This window comes from Monomorium pharaonis, chromosome 4, assembly GCF_013373865.1.
Source record: "Monomorium pharaonis isolate MP-MQ-018 chromosome 4, ASM1337386v2, whole genome shotgun sequence".
Classification (NCBI taxonomy): Eukaryota; Metazoa; Arthropoda; class Insecta; order Hymenoptera; family Formicidae; genus Monomorium; species Monomorium pharaonis.
This window is the reverse complement of record NC_050470.1, coordinates 15568840-15593838: the sequence shown is the minus strand read 5'-3', so window position 1 is coordinate 15593838 and position 24999 is coordinate 15568840. Positions and strand designations below refer to the sequence as shown.

The window sequence follows — 24999 nt, the reverse complement described above, 5'->3', positions numbered from 1 at the left end:
TCTAGATGATATTGAGGTATTATTATGATATAACAAATAGAAAATACCGCGGCAAGATGGCGGTATCTGGAAACAACTTTTCATTGGCTGTTAGAAAGCATATGCGTATGAGCACACCTTGTATTTTTCCACCATGCGTTGGACGAAGTGTATAAATCTAAAAGGACACTATGTTGAAAAATAAAAAAGGTTTATCTCCATAAATTAAATAGTTTTTATTTTTGCGTGGACTTGTCAAACCACCCTCGTAAATGCACTTGTGCTACTATTAATTTTAATTATTCAAGAATTTCTATAATATAAGTTATATTTATTCTTATTTAATATTAAGATACAGTTATTGAAACATATTTTTCCATAATTAAGTTCAAAAATGGACGTATAGATTACGAAATGATGATTAAACAAATGGATCTAATGCTGCCAGCTGACATGGCGAGTGCTATGAAAGTAACTGCAACTGAATGTGCAACGATACGTAAGTAATTTTATAAAATAAAAATTAAAATAAATTTAAAAATGAAGAAATTAAATAAAAATAAACAAAGATTAAGAATAAAAAAGAGAAAGAAAATAATAAATTAAAAATTAAAAATTTTTTTTAAATTTTAATTTTAAAAATATTTAGCAGTATTCTTAAAGTAAATCAATATTTTTAAAATAAATATTTAAAAGAAGAACTTAATAAATTATTTTTCCAGTTTTATAAAATGTATTAGATAGATAGAGTTTATTCCGGACTTCTCAAACGGAGTGCCGGGGTGTTTTGTGGGGTGTAGCAAACCCCGTACATCATTCCTCCTTCTGCTCTCTTACATGTTCTACATTCTTTACTCCTTTTTACAATACATATTGTTACGTGCGTCGCTCGGTATACTTCTCGGCCGCGACTCAACTGTCAAAAACCCGATCAATTTATTGATTTCTTGGAAGAGTGCTGTCAGCTGTTACTATCTTGACAACGGATGTAAACAGAGAGTTGAATTTCGGTCTCGTGTCTGAACGGACTTGTTTGTAATTGCTTAATAAAATTAACCGTTTTGAGTTTAAAAGTGTTTCTTTTTTTTCCGCGAGTGCGCGCGTAACATTTTGGGGTCTCGTTCAGGATCCGTTCTACGGATCCTGCGAAACGCGCGCGAGTTTGTGTGTTACGAAGTGCTCGAAGTGAGGAGAACAAGAGGTTGAACATCTCGGAAAAAGAAAATGTCTATTCTCCATTCTCCAGTTGTGACTCGGTCTCACGCTTCTGCTGCCACGGAAGATGTCTGCTCGGGTGCATAGAATTCGGAGCGTGAGTCAAGAACTTTGAAAGCCCTCCTGGAGGAGATGCGGCTGTTGCGCGTTAGTCAAGCGCGGAGGGAGGAGGAGTATACCGGGCGACGCACGTAACAATATATATAACAATTTCTTCCTTCGCTCGTACGCATCCTCTCAACCTCCCACTCTCTCAATCGCGCTTCTTTTCCTCCTCTGGCCTCCTCCTATTCTCCTCCTTGTTCATTCCTCCTCCTCCTCTCCTTCCGCTTCTCCTCCTTACCGCCTGTCTATTTTTCCAATTTCTCCCCGACCTTTTCCTGCGCCCCCGCTTCTTCACGCAACCTCTCTCCTCCTTTTCTCCTCCTCCCGTCTCCATTTCCGCCCTCTCTTGCACCTTCTTTCTCCTCTCCTCCTTCTTTTCCAGACTCACGTTATAACAATTTCTTCCTTCGCTCGTACGCATTCTCTCTCAGTTGCGCATCCTCTCCTTCTCTAGCCTTCTCTCTATCTCTTCCCCGCTCGTTTCTTCCTTCTCTTTTTCTTCCGCTTCTCCCTTTGTTTCTCCTCCCTGCCACCTGTCTCCTCCTCCAATTTCGTCCTTAACCTCCCTCTGCTCACCTATTCCTCCGTGCGACCTCTCTCCTTCTATCCTCCTCTTGTCGCTCTCTCTGCCCTCTCGTGCATCCTTTCTCTCCAGACTCGCCACCATCCTCTCTCCTCCGTTCCTCCTTCCTTCTCTCTCCACACACCTTTCTTTCCACATCGCCGCCATCTCCCTTAAACATCACTCTTTTCCTGGCTTTCTCCTCGGCTTCTTTCCTCCTCCTGGTCCTCTCCTCCTACCCCTCCTCCCCCTTGACACCTTCTAGTTTCCTTGCTCCCTTTCTCTCCTTCCTCCTGCTCCTCTTTCTATCTCTTTTTTCGTTGCGCATCAACGTATCGATCGCACGATCCACTTCTAATTCTGCTCTCCATACTATCCTCTTCTGCCAAACCGTCCTTTCCGTCTTCCCTCGTATCAACTCTTCTGTTTTTTTACCTCCACTTTAATACTTTTGATCGCCGTGTTTCACCTCTCCCTCTCTACTTCCCCGTATCCCTTTTCCCTGGCGGACCACGTGCCAGAGACCGTAGCGTTCTCAAACACGCTACCGCCGTCACTTCTCTCAGTCCTGCCGAGTGGCCTTCACTTGGACACAGTACAATTGGACACAAAATAATGTACACGTTTCAAATGGACATAGGATGATTTTTCACTGAGATATGCGCATTTAAAGTAAAAAACTGCCTTTTTATTCAAATGCGCATATCTCAGCGAAAAATCATCGTATCAAGACGAGTAAAAAAGCATTTTGAAGGGAAAACTCTGTACTATCGCATGCTTTTTATCCCATTAAGTTGCGATACTTGCCTCATGCCACGGATCGTCCCAAAATCGGACCAATATTTTTCAATTTCGCATGCTCTCGCTTTGTCATACGCCATTTTGCAAAAAATTATTACGCAAAATTTTACTAAATCAATTCTTAAAGTAGACATTTGAAGCTTTAATTTCTTTTTTTAAAAACATTTCTATCTTTATTACTCGCGTAGTTATCGTCATTGGAAGTTTAGTGATTTTTTGACAAATTTTAGGTGTACCGCTTTTTTTTCGAGTGAGTGTATATATATATATATATATATATATATATATATATGTATATTGCCATATGCGAACAAAATAGAGTTATGTATTTTAAATATGATAAGCTGAATAGAATGGCCATAGATATTATAAGGTAGTAACATGTATATTTTATGTTAAAGATGTATTTAATCAACAACAAAAAACTTATAATTAAAAATTTATTTATTTATTTTTTATTTTACTAACACTAGTCTACTCATAACTACGAATCAGTCCAAATATTTCGATGCTTTTCAAATCCTCTATCTTCTCAAGAATTCTATCTTTTGATAAAATAAATTCTTCCACGCAATCTCAACAATCTTTGGCCGGTCGCACCCACGTGAGTTCTTCGTTACATAAGAAACATTCTACCACAGTCTCGAATCCTTCGTCTTCAGTTAAATAATTGCAGAAAGCGTGAGATCTAATATTCTTAAGGTCGTTTGAAAATCTTCCTGGAGACCTCATATACTGGTGGCGCCAAAGATATTATATATAATTTCCGACCAACATTTTTTCAGCATTTTTGCACAAATACTTCTCAAGAGTATTTTATATGTCTCCGGGTAATCGATGGGTCGTACCCCATCGATGGGTCCGTAGTTTTCCATTTTCCACTCCTCCGTCCTTTCCTCATTGTCAGTTGGTAGATTCATCTTTTAAAACAATTAAATTAAAATTTGTTAACAATTTTAATTTTAAAAGAGAATACCTTTTCTGGTTTCTTGATAAAGGGATCTGACGTACTTTCTCACGCACTTGCATCATGTTTTTTTTATTAAAAATAATTTTTGTTTATTTGTTAGAAACTATTAGACACATATAAATCGGATCCACTTTATATATAAATCGGAAGGTCGATAAGATTATCGGCGCAACTTGTGATTTTGCGTCATTTAATATCAAAGTAGAGTTTCATCTAATATCTTATTTATCGTGCCGTTTAAAATTATTTAATAAATATTATTGCAAAAATAACTAGACACATCCGCTTTATATCAATCAGAAAAGTCGACAAGATCATCATCGCAACATATGATTTTGCGTCATTTAACATCAAAATAGAATTTCATGTAATATCTTATTTATTTATTACACGAAAAATGAGATAAGATTAATGTTTTATAAGTGACAAATTAAACTACTATTGCAAAAAATTATATAATATATAATTACGTTTTTTGAATCATATAAATATGCTCGAGAAAATATTATTTTCACTTTTACTTGCGGCGGCAATCAATTATTTTAGTTTGTGATTCATATAATATCCTACTTCATATAATTCTTTTCAAAATAACGCCGTTAAATGTCGCAAACGTAATAAACATGTTAGTGACTACGTTTCAAATTGCAAATATAACACAGACACCTATAACATCGTTTGAAATTGAAGTGCATAATAAAATTCACGATATTCTACAAAAATGTCAAAACGTACGATCGGTATCATTATTTGAACATGATTATGTACTTGATTTTGACGATTTATCAGAAGTATGAAGCACAAGTTGTAGAATATATTACGCCTGCAGAAAAAGAAGACAGTTTTGAATTTGAAGAAGGCATTGTTGATGATGAAGGTGGGAAGGTCAACTTTAATTATAAGAGAAAAGCTGTGGAGTTTGGGAAAGCCAGAAAGAAAGCAAGTCGACTTTTAACTACTGTATAAAACCGTTTTTGCAAGGTTAAATTCATATATCAACTATACAGGTAGGAAGCGAGTATAAAGAAAGGTGGAACAAATGCAGATAAAGTTGTATTTATTACGGAATACATACTGCAAAAATTCGAAGAAGCTCGTGAAAGAAGATCTATGTTCATGACATGAATTTAAGATCATGGGCCTTGGAAGCAAAAAGCCAAATAGATATCTACTTGAATTTAAGGCAAGTAAATATTAGATTTGGAAATTCAAGAATGTGCATGGAATTGTTTCTCGCAAAATAACAACATTCAGAACGCGATTTATGCTTAAAAATATTAATAATCTATAAGATATCGCAGAATCGTTTGTTTCAAATGTAGAATCTAACATCCCAGCCATCGGAGTTAAAGAAGTTTATAATGCAGATAAGAGTGGCTTCAACTTTGAAATACATTCTGGACGAACATTAACGCAATTGGGTGCAAAAATAGTTGAAGCAACGGTTAAATCGGTATCTTCTACGACACTATAATGCCGATTATTTCGGCAAGCAGACGTTTTCTTTCACCACTGTACATGGTTTTAAAGAAATCCACGGGAACATTTGGTCCTAGAGTGCAAAAAACTCTTTTTCGTCCAATTAATGATTACATCCAAACTTCAAAATCAGGAAAACTTACATCTGAACATTTCAAAACTTGGTTCAGCGAAGTGTATTTATCGAATACTGGTCGTAAAAGCATGCTACTACTCGATTTATTGACGGGACACTGCCCGAGTCAGCTACAGCAGTTGATTCCACAAGACAAAGTGGTACAACTTTTAACCATTCCAAAAAAAAACGACTCATTCAGCCTTTAGATGTGTTTGGATTCCGGATTTGGAAAAATTTTGTGCGAACATTTTCAGATAATATAATTCTTTAAGAGAGAGATGTCAATTTGCACTCCCATAACGAAATAATTAATTTGCAATCATTAACCCATAATCAACTTTCTTTACCTAGATTCAAAAATCTTTTCCAATATGCTAGGTTTAAAAGCGGATGTAGAAATACATCCTGGCGAATTTCAAAATCCTGTAGAGTTCTATTACTTATAAAATGAAAAGCATGTACCCAAATGTAGTATTTGTGGAATGGCTGCTTTTATGCGCTGTGCATGGTGCGACGAATATTTCTGTTTTAAATATTTTTATGAAGATTATCATTATTGTACAAATTATAATCCATAATTTACAAAATAGTTAAACATATCCGCACTATGTAAATCAGAAAGTTAAACAAGGCTATCAGTGCATTATATAGTTTTACGTCATTTAATATTAAAGTAGAATTTTAATGTTTTGTTTATTGATTTGCAAAATTATCCTCTGAAATAATAAATGTACGAATGTTATTATTATAATAAAATAATAAATAACGTTTATTGTTATTATGAGTTATACATGTCACTGATTAGTATTGTTCGAGAATTATTTTACTATTTACTACTTTCGTCGTCGACCAGCGGCAACTGCTGAAGGCCTCCCTCCCGCACCCACCCCATCCAAGTCGCTAACCCATGTACACATTGCAAACGCAGCCATAATGTATAAATATTTAATATACGTTTCATTGAACAGTGTGCAATTGAACGGTGTGCAAATGATCAGTGTGCATCTTTCCGTGTGCAAATGATCAGTGCGCATCTTTCCGTGTGCAAATGATCAGTACGCATCTTTTTGTGTGCAAATGATCGGTATGCATCTTTCAACGTACAAATGATCGGTGCGTATTTCTTGGAATGCAAATTAATGGTGGGCAAGTGAACAATGTGCAAGTTAATGGTGCGCAAGTAAGCGGTGTGCAAATGAATGGTGTGCAACTTTTACGTGTCCAAGTGAACGGTGGGCATTTTTTTGTGTGCAAATATCTGGTGGCCAAATTTTACGTGTACATGTAACTGGTGTAAATTTTTAATAAAATTTCTTTTGTGTCCAAATGCACAGTGTGCAAATGTACCGTGTGCAGATACACCGTGGTCATTTGAAACGTGCGCAAGATATCGTGTCTAAAAGCACAGTATCCAAATGCCCCAAATGTGTCCATTTGAACCGTCTGCAAGTGCACCGCTCCCTTTGAAACGGCCACGTCCAAAACGGCCACGTATGCTTTACTTGATTTCCAATACAATGCACATGGGTTAGCGATTTGGACGGGGTGGGTTCGGGACGGTGAGCCGAAGGCCCCCCTTTGCACCTCTTGTGTGTGTGTGTGTGTGTGTGTGTGTGTGTGTGTGTGTGTGTGTGTGTGTGTGTGTGTGTGTGTGTGTGTGTGTGTGTGTGTGTGTGTGTTTGCAAAGCATTCTCTGCACCACATGGGTTTGCGACTTTCCACGCAAAACAAGGTGCTCGTTAAAATATGTATGTAGATATTTAAATATCTACAGAGAGAAATAGTACATCGAATCGAAATCATTATTTCTATGTCGATTCGACGTCAAATTGATGTCGAATTTATTATTGTTTCTCGCTGGACCCAGTGAGAAATAGTACATCGAATCGACATCGAAATCATTTCGATGTCGATTTGATGTTGAATTGGTATCGAATTCATTATCGTTTCTCGCTGGGTTTCTTAATTAATATTTACGTATTTTTTTGTATGGTTTGTGCTAGACAGAGCATGCGCTTTTGACTAAAAAACATGAGGATATGATCGCTGCGTATGCTTAAGTAAAACATACGTGGCCATTTCGAAAATGGCTGTTCTGAACGTGGGCAAATTGAACTAGGTGCAATATTTCCCGTGGTCATTTCGAACGTGGCCATTTCAAACGTGGTCAAATTTACGCGTGGCCATTTTGAACGTGGGCAAATTTACGCGTAGCCATTTTGAACGTGAGCAAATTATATCCACTTGTTTATAACTAGTTATTTTTCTGCATTTCTCTTGATTTTATCTTGTTCTCCGAATGAGAAAGCCGTAACCATGTCTTCCTGAAACTTGATTTAGACGGATCCTTATTCTTCGTATTCTTGTAAGCAGGGGGGAGTGTGGACCTCGCTACACGTGGAAAGTTGCAAACTCGTCTGATATACCTCTATACTGAATAATTATGTGTCGTATTTATAAAACTTTTTTGTTAATAACTTCTTAACAAATCACGAGCGACGGCTAAAATCTTTGGAAGGTCACTCACAAGGGAACGGACAGAACTGTCCCTCACCGATTTTAATGAGCTTTAGATATGTTGTAGAACATGAAAAAATATTAGACCCATATTTTTTTTAGCGGCGTATCTCGACGTTTAGGGGTTGAAATCACCTTTCGAAAATAACGCGTTTTTTCGTTTTTGGCGAATATCTTTGAAAATATAAAGTTTATGAAAAAATGATTTATACAAGTTTTATGGTATTTTATACTCTTTCCAATAGTATATTTAGATTTTCTAAAAATTTCAAACTTTTTAATTTACCCCACTCCCACCCCTTTTTTCAAAATTTTGAAAATTTTGTAAGAACAGAAATTAAAGAGCATTAAAAGTCAAATCCTTCCAAATATAATAATATATTAATTCCATTATTCTCAATTATTGACAAAACGAGATGATAATCTTGTGATATAGGCGCCGCGCTAGAAGTTGCGTTATTTCTTTAGTCGCGTCACATTCAATCACTGCCTCCCTCGCGTATATTTTTATATTAGAACACAAAAACGGATTAATCTTAATTACATAATACTCAACGTATTACACGGTATAAAGCATAAATGCATATATATAACAAAAGTAGCATCCCACACGGGATGTAACATTGGTGAAATATTGTAAGGATCGGATAGTATAGAAATATTTCATTAACATTTTAATTATAACTTTTCATCTTAAATATTTTAGAAATGTATTTGCTTCATGTTTTTATAAAATTGCAAATGCAATTTTTCTGATATCCTTTAGAAACATAAAAAAAGTTTGTTTTCATATTTGACTGTTTCTTAATATTACAAAAAAAAAGTGGCAAATATAATACATATATATATATACAAGGTGAGTTTTTATGGCTGTCCCAACTTTTTACCATTAGAGATGGAATTACCGATTGCATCTTAGTACACACATGTACGGCATTTGCACATGCATATGTCGTACATGTGTATACTAAGATTGCAGTCGGTAATTCCATGTCTTATGGTAAAAAGTTGGGACAGCCATTAAAACTCACCCTGTATATATATGTGTGTATATACGTTAGTGCGTACGTATATTTTCATTAAAAGGAAGATCTTTTTAATAAAAAGGAGATTTTTAGTCCCCATACATATATAGTCCCCACATAATTTTTTTGTAAATTTATAAAAACGTTAACACTTTTTATATATTAAATATGCATGTATATTTTCTAGTATTAAATAGAATAATTTATAAATATCGTATTTGATTAATACTGATAAGATTTTTTGGCGGTTTTTTCTTAGCCTTGTGACCAATGTCGGTATTCTGTATAAGTTCCGCCAAATAAAATATTTTATTTCAATTTAAATATGTTTTATTCCAAAAATTTTTTGGAACAAACCTTTTTTTTGTTTTTAAGTTGATTATTATTATTAAATGCAAATTATTTTTAATTCCTTAATTTATGTTAAAAATTAAATTAAATTATATAATTATATTATCTTTATTATCAGAGTGTGCTATGTGCATATAGTGTAAATAATATAATTATGCAAATAGTTATTGCAGTTTATATTTTATACTTTTCTCTTAATATTATATATTTTGTTATATTGTATTTGCAGTTTTAAATATTAAAATAATATTTTGCTTTATATTAATCTATATTCGCATTTGTAACAATGAAAATGTACGTACGCACATACGTATATATATGCTACTTTTGTTATATATATGCATTTATACTTTATATCGTGTAATACGTTGAGTATTATGTAATTAAGATTTTTATGTTCTAATATAAAAATATACGCAGGAGAAACAGTTATTGAATGTGACGCGACTAAAGAAATAACGCAACTTCTAACACGGCGCCTATAGCACGAGATTATCATCTCGTTTTGCCAATAATTGAGAACGATGGAACCCATATATTATTACATTTGGATGGATTTGGCTTTTCATGCTCTTTAATTTTTGTCCTTACAAAATTTTCAAAATTTAAAAAAAGCCGTGAGGGTGGGATAAATTAAAAGTTTGACATTTTTGGAAAATTTAAATATACTATTATAAAGAATATAAAATACCATAAAACTTTTGCATAAATCATTTTTTCATAAACCTTATATTTTCAAAGATATTCGCCAAAAACGCATTATTTTCAAGGGGTGGTTTCAACCCCTAAACGTTGAGATACGCCGCTAAAAAAAATATGGGTCTAATATTTTTTTATGTTCTACAACATATCCAAAGCTCACTAAAATCGGTGAGGGACAGTTCTGTCCGTTCCCTTGTCAGAAGGGTGATCTTGATAACATATGTCAAGGTTAAAATCATCGGAGCTGCTTTTTCTAAACTGAATAATTCCCCAATTTTGTTATAAACAAATAATTTTTTCAACTCTTTTATTCAGAAAATGCTTTTTTTACGACACTATAAGATTTTATATGTTACTTAGATGATATCACTGCTGAGTTAACAATGGGTTATAATGGGTTAACAGAAGCCATAGGTTAACCCATTTCGGCCCAAATGTCCATTATTTTTTCTCTGCGTTCAACGCTCAAACTTTTTACATAGTCGTAGAAAAGATACTCGACATAGAGTTTTTGATAGTCTGAAATCTTCTCTTTCGAATGGCGGCATCAGACCGAATCAGAATTGACCTACAAAGCGGGTAAAAAAAATTATGGTCCATTTTTCCAAAAAACAGGAATACTTTTCGACACTTTTTTCCGAAAATTCTATATTTTAGATGTAAAAATGTTATGCAAGACCATTGCAATAGGGATCGTAAAATGGATATCTGCTCTTTTAAATCCTATTGCAATTTTTCCAAAATTTAACATGGCGGTCAAAAGATAAAAAAACCATATAACCGAAATATTTTTTATTTTCTTGCTTTTTTCTCGCAAAATCTTCTTAAAATATTTTAAAAATACATAAACTTGTTATTTTATGTGAATCGAGATTATAACAATAAATAATCAATACAAATAATGGCGGTTTCTTTCAAAAAGTGCGAAAAAACATGATTTAACGTCAAATAATGTAGAAAAGTCATAAACAAATTTTCATTGCTGATATTTCATCATGCTCATCTACGCATACACCTATGTACTTCATATATATGTACATATATATGTATATACATACATATATATGATTTTTTCTTTTTTCACATTCTTTAACCGTCAAAATGTATTGCCGTTGCCCGACTTTCATCTGAAGAAGTAAATGTGAATTAAACAATCTTTTTTTTTTAATTTTTTGTACTTAAAAAATTTTTTTGTATTTTTTTAAATTTTAATTTTTTTGTATTTTTTATTTTTTTAAACAATTTCTATGTGATTTTAATAGATTACAAAATTTATAAGCCATAAAATTTCTTGAAACAAAAATTGCAAAAATATTCTTTAAAAAAAGAAGAAAGTCATATATATTTATGTATATACAGGGTGAATTTTAATGGATGTCCCGGCCTTTTACCATCAAAGATTTATCGATGGTAAAACTTACCGACTGTATCTCTAAAGACTGCATCTCGGTGACAACTCCTTGGGTCGACGACAAGTTAAAAAGTATTTAAATATTTTATATTAAGGAAAACTAATAATACCCACTCACTGTCACCTATCCCAGTGAACACAGTAATATAGCAACAGTGTAACAGCAATGTAACCGAATATAACAGGTTACGTTACTCTGAAATTACACGTAACTTACATGTAAGTTACAATTTCCGACTCAGCAATATAACATGTTATAATTACATGTTATCTAACCGTTACACAACAGTTACAAAGAAAAATAAAATAAAATAAAAATTTCATTTTTTTTAAATTATTTTTATCAACAGCACATACTACATTTAAAATAAATTTTTATTAATTAATTAAATTTAAATTATGTAATTTTTTATTTTATTCTTACTTGCCGCTGCTAGGTTTGAACCCGGGACCTTAGGATGAAGAACCTTGTACTCTACCTGCTACGCCAAGTTGACTCATCGATATGGGTACTTGTTATTGTCTACATATACTTAAATGTTATAAACTGACGCAACTATATTATTTTTTATAAAAGCAATTAACTTTTGCAAAACATATTAAAAATAAATAGCATTAATTTATTTACTTATTAATTTCATTGTTAAATTTATCTTTTTCCATAACCTTAATAATTAATTTGATGGAAATTGCGATCTATTTAGCACTAATCTTTGAAGCGTTCAAATGATTAATTAAATGATTAACTATATAGATCGTAATTCTAAGAAAAAATTGAATAGTATACATTTATTATTCTGTTTTTGTTCAGCACATGATGAATTTCGATTTTGTGCATTTTTTGTGCGCAGTAATTGTAGACAAACCGTTATTTTTGAAAACATTATCTTTATAATAATTTTTTTTATTATCAAATAGATCTATCATTCAGGATGATATAATGTTGTCTGATTTCTGTCAACTGCGACGCATCGTCCCGTAATAATATTGATACGAACGTGTTATGTTACGATTATACAATTTTGGTTGAATAACTGTAACGCCAAAACGATGTATAACAGCTATATCACTTGCGTATAACAAATATTACGTAACAGGTTATTTCCATGTCATATAGCACCTACATATCACAAGAATAACAATGTTAAATTACTTGTAACCATGTTATATTGCCGCTATAAAATGTATTCACTGGGATGGGTCGTCCGAATCTTTAGAGATGCAGTCGATAAGTTATCGTCGGTAAATCTCTGATGGTAAAAGACCGGGACATCCATTAAAATTCACCCTGTATATAAATATAATGTACATAGGTGTATGCGTAGATATGAGCATGATGAAATACCAGCACTTGCTTATGGCTTTTCTACATTATTTGATGATATATGACTTTTATTTCACATTTTTTGAAAGAAACCGTCACTATTTGTATTGATTATGTATTATTATAATTTCGACTCACATAAAATAACAAGCTTATGTATTTTTAAGTATTTAAAGTATTTTGAGAAAATTTTATGAGAAAAACAAGAAAATCGAAAATATTTCGGTTATATACAGTTTTTCCATCTTTTGATTATTTTCCATCTTTGATCCGTAATATTAAATCTGCGATGTTGAATTTTTGAATTTGTAATGGGATTTTAAAGAGCAGATATCTTTCACTCTCCAAGAAAACCTCTTAAATTAAGAACTCCGCCCCTCTACCATTTCGAGCGGGCTATTGGGCAATTAGCCGTTGCGATTAATAAATTTGTGAATTTTTTGCGGCGCGAAGTGTCGCGCTTGGCGCCCAACAATTGAGAAAATTAAGATAGAGTAAGTAGAATCACGACGAAGTTGCTGACGGGTCGAAGAAAATACCATCGCAAATTTGCATCTATTCCACAATTTATGCTTATTGCAATAATTCTGCAAAACATTTTCGCATCCCAAATATGGAATTTTCAGAAAAAAATGTCGAAAAATATTGTTCTTTTTTGGAATAACAGGCCATAACTCTTTTTACTCACTTTGTAGGTCAATTCTGACGCCGGCATTTGAAAGAGGAGTTTCAGACTATCGAAAACTCTATGTCGAGTTTTTTTTTTACGACGTATATGTAAAAAGCTTGAGCATTGAACGTGGAGAAGAAATAATGGATATTTGGGCCGAAATGGGTTAATACAAAGTTAGATTGCAATATAAAAAAGGAATATATTATGTGTAAATAATTTTTTTGTTTTTACAGCATCTGGTGTTGATGATTGTGATACTACTTATCAATTTGTGAAGTGCAGCTATCAAACGGATCCAAATCACTTCTTATTTCCTTAATTAAAACCAAACGCAGAAAATGTGATTGCGTTCAACAAGAAGCTATAAGGTGAGCTGAAGGAAGATGTTACATTTAAGGGGATCTTAAAGTCGTCTGTTTTACCGACATTTTTAAATTAAACTCATCTTTTAATTGGCTTTATAGAATCACAAAACTCTTTTACAGAATTAAAGTACGCACCAAAATCTGTAGGAATACCGTCGATTTGATATCAAAAACGAAAAAAAATTGTTTTTTATACGTAGAGCTGTTGATGACAATATTTGCATAGTATATAAAATCTATGTACAAAATAAAACCGCATTCCATTAGGGATAACATATACAAACAATATTGTGCAATTCAAACTAAGATTAAAAGTGTAGAAAAAAATATTAGTTTTATAAACTGAAAATTCAGATATCAGTTAAAAAAAGAGCAGTCTGAGAAACATTTTGTTTATTTTCGGTATAAAATCTGGTTCATAAGATAATATTAATACGTGTTCTTTAATTCTGGAAAAAGATTTCCAAATCTATAAAAAAAATACGATATACATATTTTGTTAATGATATGCACGAATGACTCTACATTATCAGCCCCGATTAAGTTTGACGGACACTTTAGCATCCCCTTAAGGTTATTAAAAGAATAACTTTATCATGTTATAAAATTAAGTTGCACAAAATTAATATATTTTCAAAGTAATCGATACTAAGAGCGATTTAACTCGGAAGCTCCGAGGAAGAAGCGGGGGTGCGGGGCAAACTTGTAGGCGCGCGGGGAGCACGACGTCACACGGATCAGTGGGTCTCGCGGCGCAGGAAATTACTGACACAGAATTTTCGGGATCCGCGCCCGCCGCCGCCATTGCCGCGGTGCTCATGCTCTTTCTCTATTGTGTATCTGTCTCTTTCGTCCGTACGCGATATCACCAATCGTACGCCCATACAGTCTTATCATTCCGGCACTTTCTCTTTCATCCGTTGCGTTCACTCTTTCATACACATCTCCCATTAATGTTGTGTTCTCACCCATCGCACCTTATCTATGTACCTCTTACTCAGTTTTACACACGCCATTGTACCGCAAAGGAATAGGAAAGAGAGAAAATATGTTAGAACAATTATTTACAAATTTTTTTCATTTCGTAACGCATTGTATACAATATTATCTGATGCATAAGCCATCAGTTCGTAATCTACGAACGAAGTTTTTAAACATATTTCATTTAATAATTTGACTGCATCGCACTCGCTATGAATATTATTTCGCTACAAACAATTTACAAATTGATTATATCGTTCTTTTACTACATACATATCTTGCGACAACTTAAAATATGCATTATTGATAACATCTTCAAGTTTAGTAAAAATTGTACAGTCGATGGTTTCGTGTATATAATTTTGTTATTTAAGGCATTGAATTTTACGGCACTCTCGTTACGTATTTTGACAAGTTCTATAAGAACGTTATTAATCCATAGCGATGTAGTGGTGGCTGACTGCAGGAGTCGCTTGACATCCATACGTTTTTCAATCATTATTATCCATGTGTGATATGACAGCAGTGTTTCATTGCCTTTGTTGTCACCAAGAACCATTTCCACAAAAGGCTCAAGCCCCACGCCGATTCCTATATCCAAATATTTATATGCTTTAGCAGTCAAGGCATATCTCCTTCCCAAGATGCGTGGATTATAACGCGGTTACGATAATATTCTGTAAAAAGAATACAGGGGGAATTAGAAATAAAATGCGGATAAATGTAGAAGGAAATATAGAAAACAAAAATTTAAAAAGTAAAATTACTTACGGTTTATTAAACGCTTTATTTTGCTGGATCGGAACGTAATAGCTTATCTTTGAGAAGTTCGTCTTTCACCGATTGACTGAGCTGTAATGTTTCAGAAACCTTTGCTGTCCGTCTTTTAGCAAACGGGTGATGCAATAACAAAATCGGAACTCTCTTTATATTGCATACCCCTCGACATACCCCACTAATAGTATTGGGAACAAATCCCATAGTCTCCATTTGATACATATTTTCTGATAAGATCATTAAAAAAATCATATATTCAAAGAATGTAAATCTTGCAAAAGTCAAGCGCCGATGTGCAGCTGTGACAAAATACGTTTTAGACACGTACATCATTTGATACCTTCTGATGAGATCAAAAATCGCACGTACATTCGAAGAATCTTGCAAAAGTCAAGCGCCGCTGCTGTGACAAAAATACGTTTTAGACACATACATAAATCATTTGACACCTTCTGATGAGATCATTCAAAAATCGCGCATTAGAAGAAGGCAAATCTTGCAGAGCGTAGATGTACAACTGCTGCAACAATAGATAGTAAATGTTAATATGACAATGCTTTAATTAAAACAAAGAAATGAAGAGATTATATATAACTGATCAGGAAGCGCATGGTATCACATTTGATGCAAAGTTTATGATCCGAGCGCAACATGAAAAAATAATTCGAGTGAATGTGAATTAACGCACTTGAAACTGTCGTCAACCCGGGTAATAATTCCAGACAACATGTGTCCAATGTGCGTAAACACTTTCTTAGTATAAAATTATACAACATAGATGAAGATATCTGAGCAAGAGAAGGAAGTGCGCATTTTTATTGTGCGTGAAAAAAAGACTAATGCACTTTGAAATTAAAGACAATATATAAATGTTGCATTTGGTGCTACCGAATTACATGCAAGTGTTCAATTAAAGATTGTGTGGTTTTGTTTTAAAAAAAAAAGTGAAGACATAAAAAAATGGAGAATAATTTCAAGCAGGAGAAACGCAAGCTGTTGGACCAAGCCGACAGGGTTACTACTTTGGGCGAATGCTTTACATGGTTGCAGCGATGTGACGAATTTATACAACAGCTCGAGGAATATAGCGTCAAGCGTCCTTGATTTGCCGTCGAACAAAGACAATCATTGGTGGCGAGGATCGCCCGACTCGAGGGTGAAAAAGGTCGAGTAGAGAGACGTTTTGTGCATGTAGGTGGTAATTACGCAAGCACTAGTAATAACGCGGACAGACTCGTGTGGCGAAAGATAGATACAGCATTTGAAAATCCCATTCTAACCGGTGTGATAAATAATGTAAATTACATCAAACCGTGAACGTTTTCAGAAGACGCAGAGGGTACAGTGTTCGAGCGAGTGTGGGACGCTCTAGAAAAACACAACGGTGCGAAAGTAAACACTGCATTTAACGGTGTGTTTGTAACAGACAAAAAACGTGCCAACAAAAGTATAAACACGAAAAACAGTAAACTATTCCAAATGTCAGATTTAGACAAGTAGTACGAGCAACGCATTTTCGAGCCCACATTGACGTCGCTCGAAGAGTTTCAGGAACGCGATAGCGGGTGGGCGTTTTCGCGAATCTTAAATTTGACTATAAATATAAATAAGTACAATACTCTACATGTGAGATGTTACGTGACATTACCGCAAGAAATAATGATGAAGCGTGCAGTTGTTAACGTTAATTTGAAAGACAATGCATGCTTCGCGTGGTCAGTGGTCGCCGCTCTGCACCCTGCTGAAAAAAATTCAGAAACAGAGTCATACACTCATTATACGACGATTCTAAAGTTCGATAACATCGAGTTTCCCGTTACACTAAAGGGTATTGAGAAATTTGGGAGACTCAACAATGTGTCAACAACGACAAAAAAAGAAGCACGTTAACTTATTATACGTGCAAAATTCGCGCGAAGACAGCGTGAGTCACTTTGCCTGGATAAAAAATCTGCCCTGCCTCATCAGCTCACAACTGAGCAAACATAATGGGGAAAAAAAAAAACCATTTGCGATCGGTATGTATACTACATAGAAAAGAATATTCTTCAAGCCAATGTTCCAGCAAAAAAGTAATTAAAACTTTTTTCTTTATTTTTATAGGTGCTTGCACTATTTTTCTTTGTACGAAAGAGGCTGCAATCACACGCTGTGGACTATCAGAAAATGAACGGCTGCGCTATCATATTGCCACTGAAGACGACAAATAGTTGAATTTCTGGAATATAAACAAAGGAATGAGTGCTCTTCGTCGTCTACGCAAACCTCGAGTGCTGCGTAAGACACAACATGATGCAGAGCAAGCGTAGTACATGTTGCGGAATGAGTATTGTAACAATCATAAGAATTTGCCTCGAATTGACGAGATCCGCGCTTCGCACAGCAAGCTACGCGCCCATCATGCGTCGTTCACGCCGAGCTTCGAACATCGGCGAAAATTTGCGAATTTCGTTTTCCGGCATTCCGAAACCTGGTGTTCTCCTGACACCACTCTTCGTGCGAACGTCCAAACGTGACGATCATCCATTTCGTACATTGCACGAGAATCGCTATCGGTGTAACCGTATATTCGTCGCGATTATTCGATATCCAGTCAATGTGACCACCGCTCGGCTCCGAAAATAATTAATAAAGCCGCGTGTTTAAGGGGGCCGTCTATATTAGGAGGCCAAAATTAAGCATTTATTTATGATTTTTTTTCTAATGAAACTAAGCAATGGATCTTTTTGCGATTTTTTTCACTTATTATGCATGTCTTTAGGTACTCAAAACAATTTTTATTATAAAATTTTATTTATTTAATTATAAGTTGTAAGCAAAAATGCACAACTGCCTTAAAAAATTCCTTCCACACTGCGTACACGATAACATCCAATAGAATTGACTGAAAGGAAAAAACCAAAGTTTTTTGTAAAGTTTATGAGTATAGCTTCTAAGTGAACTTAAAAAAGCCATACATTTATTACAAAAAATTTATAAAAATGGCATTTTGAAAAAAAAATTGATTTTTTGTGAAAAATTTTTGACTTTTTTAAAATAACTTTTTTTTACACGACTTTTAATTTATATTTTAGGTTCACACAGAAGATAATTTAATAACCTTTAATTAAAAAAAAATAGAAGTGGATCCGTCGATTAGTTTTTTTAAAACCGTGTACGCAGTTTCGAAAAAAGTGGTTTCGAGAAAAACGCGTTTAAAGTTTCCAATCAAAGAAAAAGGTTGGTAAAAGCTTGCTAATGATTGTTCATCCGTACTTTTCGATTAATCTACTATCCCTGCTCCATATAAATGTCTTCAGTGTCCTCATACAATTCATTCTTCTCCAACAGCCATTGTTTGTAGTAAGTACGCGTTTTCTGCGCAACAGATCTGCTACGACGATTTTGGCTAATCGTGCGATTTTCGTTTATTCTATCCGCAACATCTCTGCATACTGGTCCAATAATTATTTCCATGCATGACATGATTCTTAGAACCGACAAATAGCCTTCATTGAAAATTCCAGCAGCTATGTAGGCAGCAATTTCAATGATTTTGCGGCCGCAATGGAAGTGTTTTGAGACCAGTTGCCAAATCATCGCATTAAAACTTTCATTGGCATTTTGTGTATACCCACCTAAACACCTCTCAAGTAATTCTTTCCGAGTAGGCAATGTACCTTTTCAAAGACCGTTAGGGATTTTTACTTGCTGTCCCGTTCGGAGCGCTCGGGACGTGCGCACTGCACGTGCTCATTTCGGCCTGATACAATTTGAATCTATACTTGGGATTTCAGGAGCATGTTCTGCGGATGAAATACAATCGATTTAAGCAAGAAAAAAAATCGATTTTTTTTACCCTCTAATGTAAACGGTCCCTTTAATTAAAGAAAGGATCAGTACGTTCTTTGTACCTCGCCCTACTCCATTCCCGGTTCTTTTCGGTTTGTTGCAAAGAGCGTATCAGTTTCCGCGGAGTGATCCCGCTTCGCAACAGTACACGTATCAGCAACATGAAGTATTTAGCATCGGATACTACGTGCGATCCTTATACGACGACGCGTTATCCATCGATTTCGTCGCGATAAACATTGCGTCGCATGGTTCACAAAACAACTCGAAGAATTAGTGTATAATGTTAAAACTCGTTTATCCACTAATGTTCCCATGGAAACGTTATCGAAGGAACAATTGGATGCATACCATAGCGCAACGCGGTGTCATATCTACGATAAGTCGTTCGCGTCGGATGATACGCGGGTGCGCGAATCATTGCCACTTGACCGGTCGTTATCGCGGTTCCGCGCATTCTCCCTGTAATCTAAATTACCAAAATGCATATATGCCGGTTATTTTTCATAATTTATCTGGGTACAATTCGCATTTTATTATTAAGGAAATAGTCACGACGTTTAAAGGGAAGACCGACATATTCCCCATCACAAAAGAAAAGTACATTTTTTTCATAAAACATGTCATAGACATAACTGATAAATTAGACCCACGCAATTATATAAAACTACGGTTTATTGATTTGTATAAATTTTTAAATATTAGTCTTAAAAAATTGGCATCATTTCTAGGCAAAAAAAAATTTAAAAATTGTACGTTCCGAATTTTTACACTTATCTAACGATTAAAAATTGTACGTTCCGAATTTCTACACTTATCTTCGATTTACTGACATGAAAAAGTGTATTTCCGTATGAGTATGCGAATTGTGTGGACAAGCTAAAGGACACGTGTTTACCACTGAGCGAATCATTTTACAATTCCCTGATCTCTAACATAGTATCCGAGAGCGATTACGCGCAAGCTGAGAATGTCTGGAAGTGGTTCTCCGTTCAAACATTAGGTGAATACAGCGATCTATATTTGAAAACGGATATGTTGTTGTTAGCCGACATTTTTGAAAATTTCCGCGATAAATGTATCGAAAGTTATGATCTCAATCCCACGCATTATTACACTTTCCCTGGATACATGTGGGACGCTATGTTAAAATACATATCCACCGCGTGTTTAAATTCGCACAATCTCCATGGCTCTGTAAATACATAGAGTTAAACACCCAATTCCGGACCCTCGCCAAAAATGATTTCGAAAAAAACTTGTATAAATAAATGAATAATGCGGTATTCTATTTCCATATAATCGCGGTAAACTATTTTCCAGTTGTAGATTTGAGCGATAACGATTAAGAGCTTGGCCTTATAGATTTTGAAACATATTATACCATACCTAATGTAAATTCGTCGAATAACAAATTTTACTACGGCAAAGACGACAAGAAAATTACGATTCCCAAAGGATCATATGAATTGCATTATATAGATAGATATTTGAAACGAACAATTTTCCAATATCATCTGATGTTGTGGAAAAGAGGACGTTTCGCAAGGAAGATGAAGAAGAGAGTGAGCATCCGCTGGTGATTCGTGCCAACAATAATACAATGAAGAGCGAGATTATGTGTGTTTATCGGATAAATTTCATTAAATCTAACAATATTGGATCGCTGTTGCGATTTTTATTGAGCCCCATTCTTGAATCACGATTGTGGCATGAATCGGATGCACATATAAATATCATAAACGTAAACAATATTTGCATAGAATGTAACGTGACTGCAGGTGCATACAGCAACGACAAGTGTGTACACACGATACACGAGTTTTTACCGAGGGTACCACCAGGATATCGGAAACGCCTGCACAGATCATTATCTTCCAATTGTTGCACGGAGCATTACTGATATGACGATTCGCATTGTGAATCAGGACAGTCGATTACTCGATTTTCACAGAGAGACGATTACCATTAGATTACACGTACGAAGATGATAACGTGAGATGCTCGTGTTGAGTGAGCAGGTGCAAGACACGATTTTTACACCAATCAAGAATATTCGACGATGTGACATAAATTTTACATAAATTAAAAATATTTGATTGTTTGATAAAAAAAAAAACTTACCGCATCAAACGTTGAATTTTTAAAATCATTGGGATTCGTCGTACGAAATATTTAAAATATCTAACATCTTGAACATTGGAGGTGACCCTATCTTTGACGATAGCATCGTCAAGATTGACTCACACGTACAATCCGCCAACACCACGTTTGGGTACAGTGATGAAATAAGAATACCCATACAACAGCAAGATTTATACACGTTGCCATGTGAAAATTTTTTCTACATCGAAAGAAGGTTGGTGATGAAGAAGAAAAACAATAAGGACAAGAATAAGGATGAGACAAATCTCAGAAATAATTGCGTGGCATTCATGTTTGATGAAATTTGATACGAATTTAACAATGTGGAAATTGATCGCAACAGAAACGTGAAATAACCAGCACCCTCAAGAACTATGTATCGTTATCATATGACAAAGCAGTAATTATTCAAAATACAGGATGACAATTTTTGTATAATCTATCGGAAGGATACTTCAACTTTTGCATATCGCTTAGTGTATTATTATTGAGCTTTTGCGAGGATTACAAACGTGTGATTGTTATTGCTCGTCACAAATTGATTTTGATACAAGCGCGTAACGATAACAATTCTATCGTTGGAAATTCTATGGCTCAACCGGAAATTGAATTATTCAAAGCACAGTGGCGAATACCACATGTTACGTTAAATGAGGTCAACAAATTATCTTTGCTGCGAGCTTTGGAGAGTGGGCAATGTCTAAGTATGTGTTTTCGCTCTTGGGATCTGTACGAGTACCTCTTGTTGCAGAGTACGACGAAACATTCATGGGCTGTCAAAACTGCAATTCAACTCGAGAAAATGCGCTTCGTTATCTTTGCACTGCAGACTGGTCGAAAAAAATATCATGTCTGAAGATGCAATAATCTTTGATGACTGTGATTTGACCAACGTAAAACTTTATCTAAACTTTGTATTTTATCCATACGATGAATTTTGAATTTAGACTTTCATAAATCTACACACAAAAAAATATATTCTTAAAAAAATGCAAAAATGCCTTAATTTAAGAATATTTTATACTTAAAATAGCGCCAAGAATAAATATTCTTCAATTAAGAATAAATTAGTCTTAATTAACATTAAAAAAATTTTTTATTGAAAACAAAATTTGCTTTAATTAGTGAATATAATCACATTAGTTCAATACTAAATGGGCTTTTATTAATTATAATTTTTCTCTCAATGAGTCTTTTTGTCAACTTTATTCCAAATAAATTTAATTTAATTTAAACATATTATTTTTCTGAAATAAAAGTTTTCACAATTCTATCCTTTTCATTTTTCTCGATCCTTTTTATAGACTGACAAATTTTAGCCAATTTTATATGTGGATGGCGAAATCTTACTTCCTTCCGCGCTCTTGGCGAACCCCTTTTATTTATAAGAAATTGTATTTTGTTCACGAGATAACACGCCAGGTAGCGGTTGGCAGTAAAAAGAATACCATCTTAAGAATAAAATATACTCCATACAAGCTTAATTGCTAACGCAATATAGCATGTTATTTTTAATCCAAGAATAAATAACTTTCAAATTATTATATGTACCTAAGTTGGTTTTAATCATGTACGATTTTAGAAAAAAAATACCATCTTAACAATAAAATATACTTTACCTAAATTTATTTGTTATGGATATAAATAAATATTTCTAGTTGATGATAGCATTTCATGCTTATGTCAAAGTATATAGCAAGAATAAAAATTTACTTGCAGTAAGGATTCATTTTTTTCTGTGTAGATATGCCATTCTGTATGACATACATCGACGTTTTGTAAATCTTATTATGGACATAAGGGTGAAACGGTGCTCAATGTAATCACATTCCTGGAAAAGGACCTTTGCGGTCATTGACAAAACAAATCCGTCAAGAGTGCTAGCGTAGATGTGCGCATAGAATTTAATTGCAAAGAGAATATTCCCGCGAACACTATCTTATTTTCTCATCTTACATAATCTTGTGATTGAATACTGTCCGTCGTCCAACGTAGTGCGTAAAATTATGTAACATTAAACTGATAAAGCTGAGATATTTGACGTTAATGTAGAGTTCTTCCGCGACCTATACGTCAGTAAGGGTAGGTTGTTCCATCTTTCGATAAATTTCAGCTTACTCGGCAGGTTACTACCTTTAGGATAAATCTTACCGGACAGTTTACCAGTAGCTTTTACATGAGCGTTGTTTTATCATTATTTATCCTATTGGTAGTTGACTACAGGTAAGTGAGCTATTGTCACGTCTGTATAGAGCTATTGTCACGTTTGTTAGCAACCATATGCATAAACAGTATTATAACCTGACTCATTGGAAGCATATAATTAATCATTTTATTTTCTGGCGGACTAATTAATTTTTGAAAATAGTAATAAAATGTAAGTAAAGTGTAACAAATAAATTATAAACTTAAAATATCCTATAAATATTAATAATTTATATTAAATTGATGGCCGAACTAAAAAAGAGAGAAAGAAGTTCAAATTTCTCCAATAAAGAAATTGAAATATTAACTTTAATAGTACAGGATTTTTAAAATATAATAGAAGGTAAAAAAACAGATGCTACAATTTGACGAGAAAAAGATGCTGCATGGGAAAATGTAGCTAAAGCATTTAATTCTAGTTCTGGTGAAGTCTTTCGATCAAAAAAAACTTTAAAAGCAAAGTATAAAGATATAAAAAAAATATTAAAAAGAAATTAGCTCATAATAGAATGGAACAATTTAAAACTGGCGGAGATAAACCAGAAATTCGACCTTCAACTGGTATTGAAAAAACAATTCTTGCAATTCTGCCATCATCTACAGAAGGTCTACCATCTGTATGGAATAGTGATCAATCATCAGGTACTTGTATATTATTTTACAACATTATATTATGTACAAAATGTATATTTTTTTATTTAATATAATTTTGAAAATATTTTATAGGATTTTTAGCAGAAACCTACAAAGAAAATGCAAACCTACATAGAGAAATGCATACAGAACATTTTACAGACACTACAAACACAAATGACACAAATACAAATGATACTATAAATACTATAAATACAGATGACACTATATACATTAATATGGAAATGGTATGTATGTTGTAAATATATAGATACGCATTTTAATGTAGAAATAAAATAACTAATAACACTTTTTAACAGAATAATTTTATAAGATCATTTAACAAAAAAACAGATGAAGAATTCTTAATAAATGATGAAAACAATGAAGAGAACAATGAAGAAAGTAAAATGCCTGAAAATAAAAATCTTAATGTAAAGATTAGCAAAAAAAGAAATATTTTTAAAGACGGTGGTGTTTCTATGTTAAGAAAGACAATAACGCCAGAACTACATATTAACAAAAGGTTAAAGAAATCACAACAGATCACGCAAACCTCAGAACGAGATCAAGAAATGAAGAAAGAACTTCATCAAATGAAGATAAAGATATTAAAAAAAAGAGTTAGAAATTAAAGAAAACCAATTATTGTCAGAACTTGAAATAAATACAGAACAATTAAAGGCTGCCAAGTTTGAGAGTGAAATGAAGGATTTACATAAAAAGATCAAAGAAGCTGAATTAAAAAAACTGCAAAAAGTCTGAGTTACATATAAAATATTTTTTTAAATAAAAAACTGCAAGGTAAAAACTGACAAGGGAACCTCGCG

At 33.9% G+C, this 24999-nt stretch overlaps 2 protein-coding genes and 1 long non-coding RNA gene across 3 annotated transcripts in view; 2 read left to right on the top strand and 1 right to left on the bottom strand.

The window, feature by feature from the left end:
* Nucleotides 1-24999, top strand: part of LOC105839577 (general odorant-binding protein 72) — a 77104-nt gene that overhangs the window by 38349 nt on the left and 13756 nt on the right. The window contains exons 4-5 of the mRNA XM_012685993.3: nucleotides 367-478; nucleotides 13466-13600. Coding sequence (XP_012541447.1) covers nucleotides 367-478; nucleotides 13466-13551 — 198 coding nt within the window. The 3' untranslated portion in view covers nucleotides 13552-13600. The remainder of the gene's footprint in view (nucleotides 1-366; nucleotides 479-13465; nucleotides 13601-24999) is intronic.
* LOC105839579 lies at nucleotides 14658-18345 on the bottom strand. Its single transcript, XR_001139309.3, has 3 exons — nucleotides 15684-18345; nucleotides 15350-15582; nucleotides 14658-15255 (listed from the first exon to the last, which is right to left on the bottom strand). It is a non-coding gene; the product is annotated as an uncharacterized LOC105839579 (long non-coding RNA).
* Nucleotides 23761-24590, top strand: LOC105835162. The gene is made up of 2 exons (XM_036285731.1): nucleotides 23761-24178; nucleotides 24263-24590. Exons 1-2 carry the CDS (start codon nucleotides 24046-24048, stop codon nucleotides 24430-24432), a joined length of 303 nt encoding a protein of 100 aa, XP_036141624.1. The 5' UTR covers nucleotides 23761-24045; the 3' UTR covers nucleotides 24433-24590.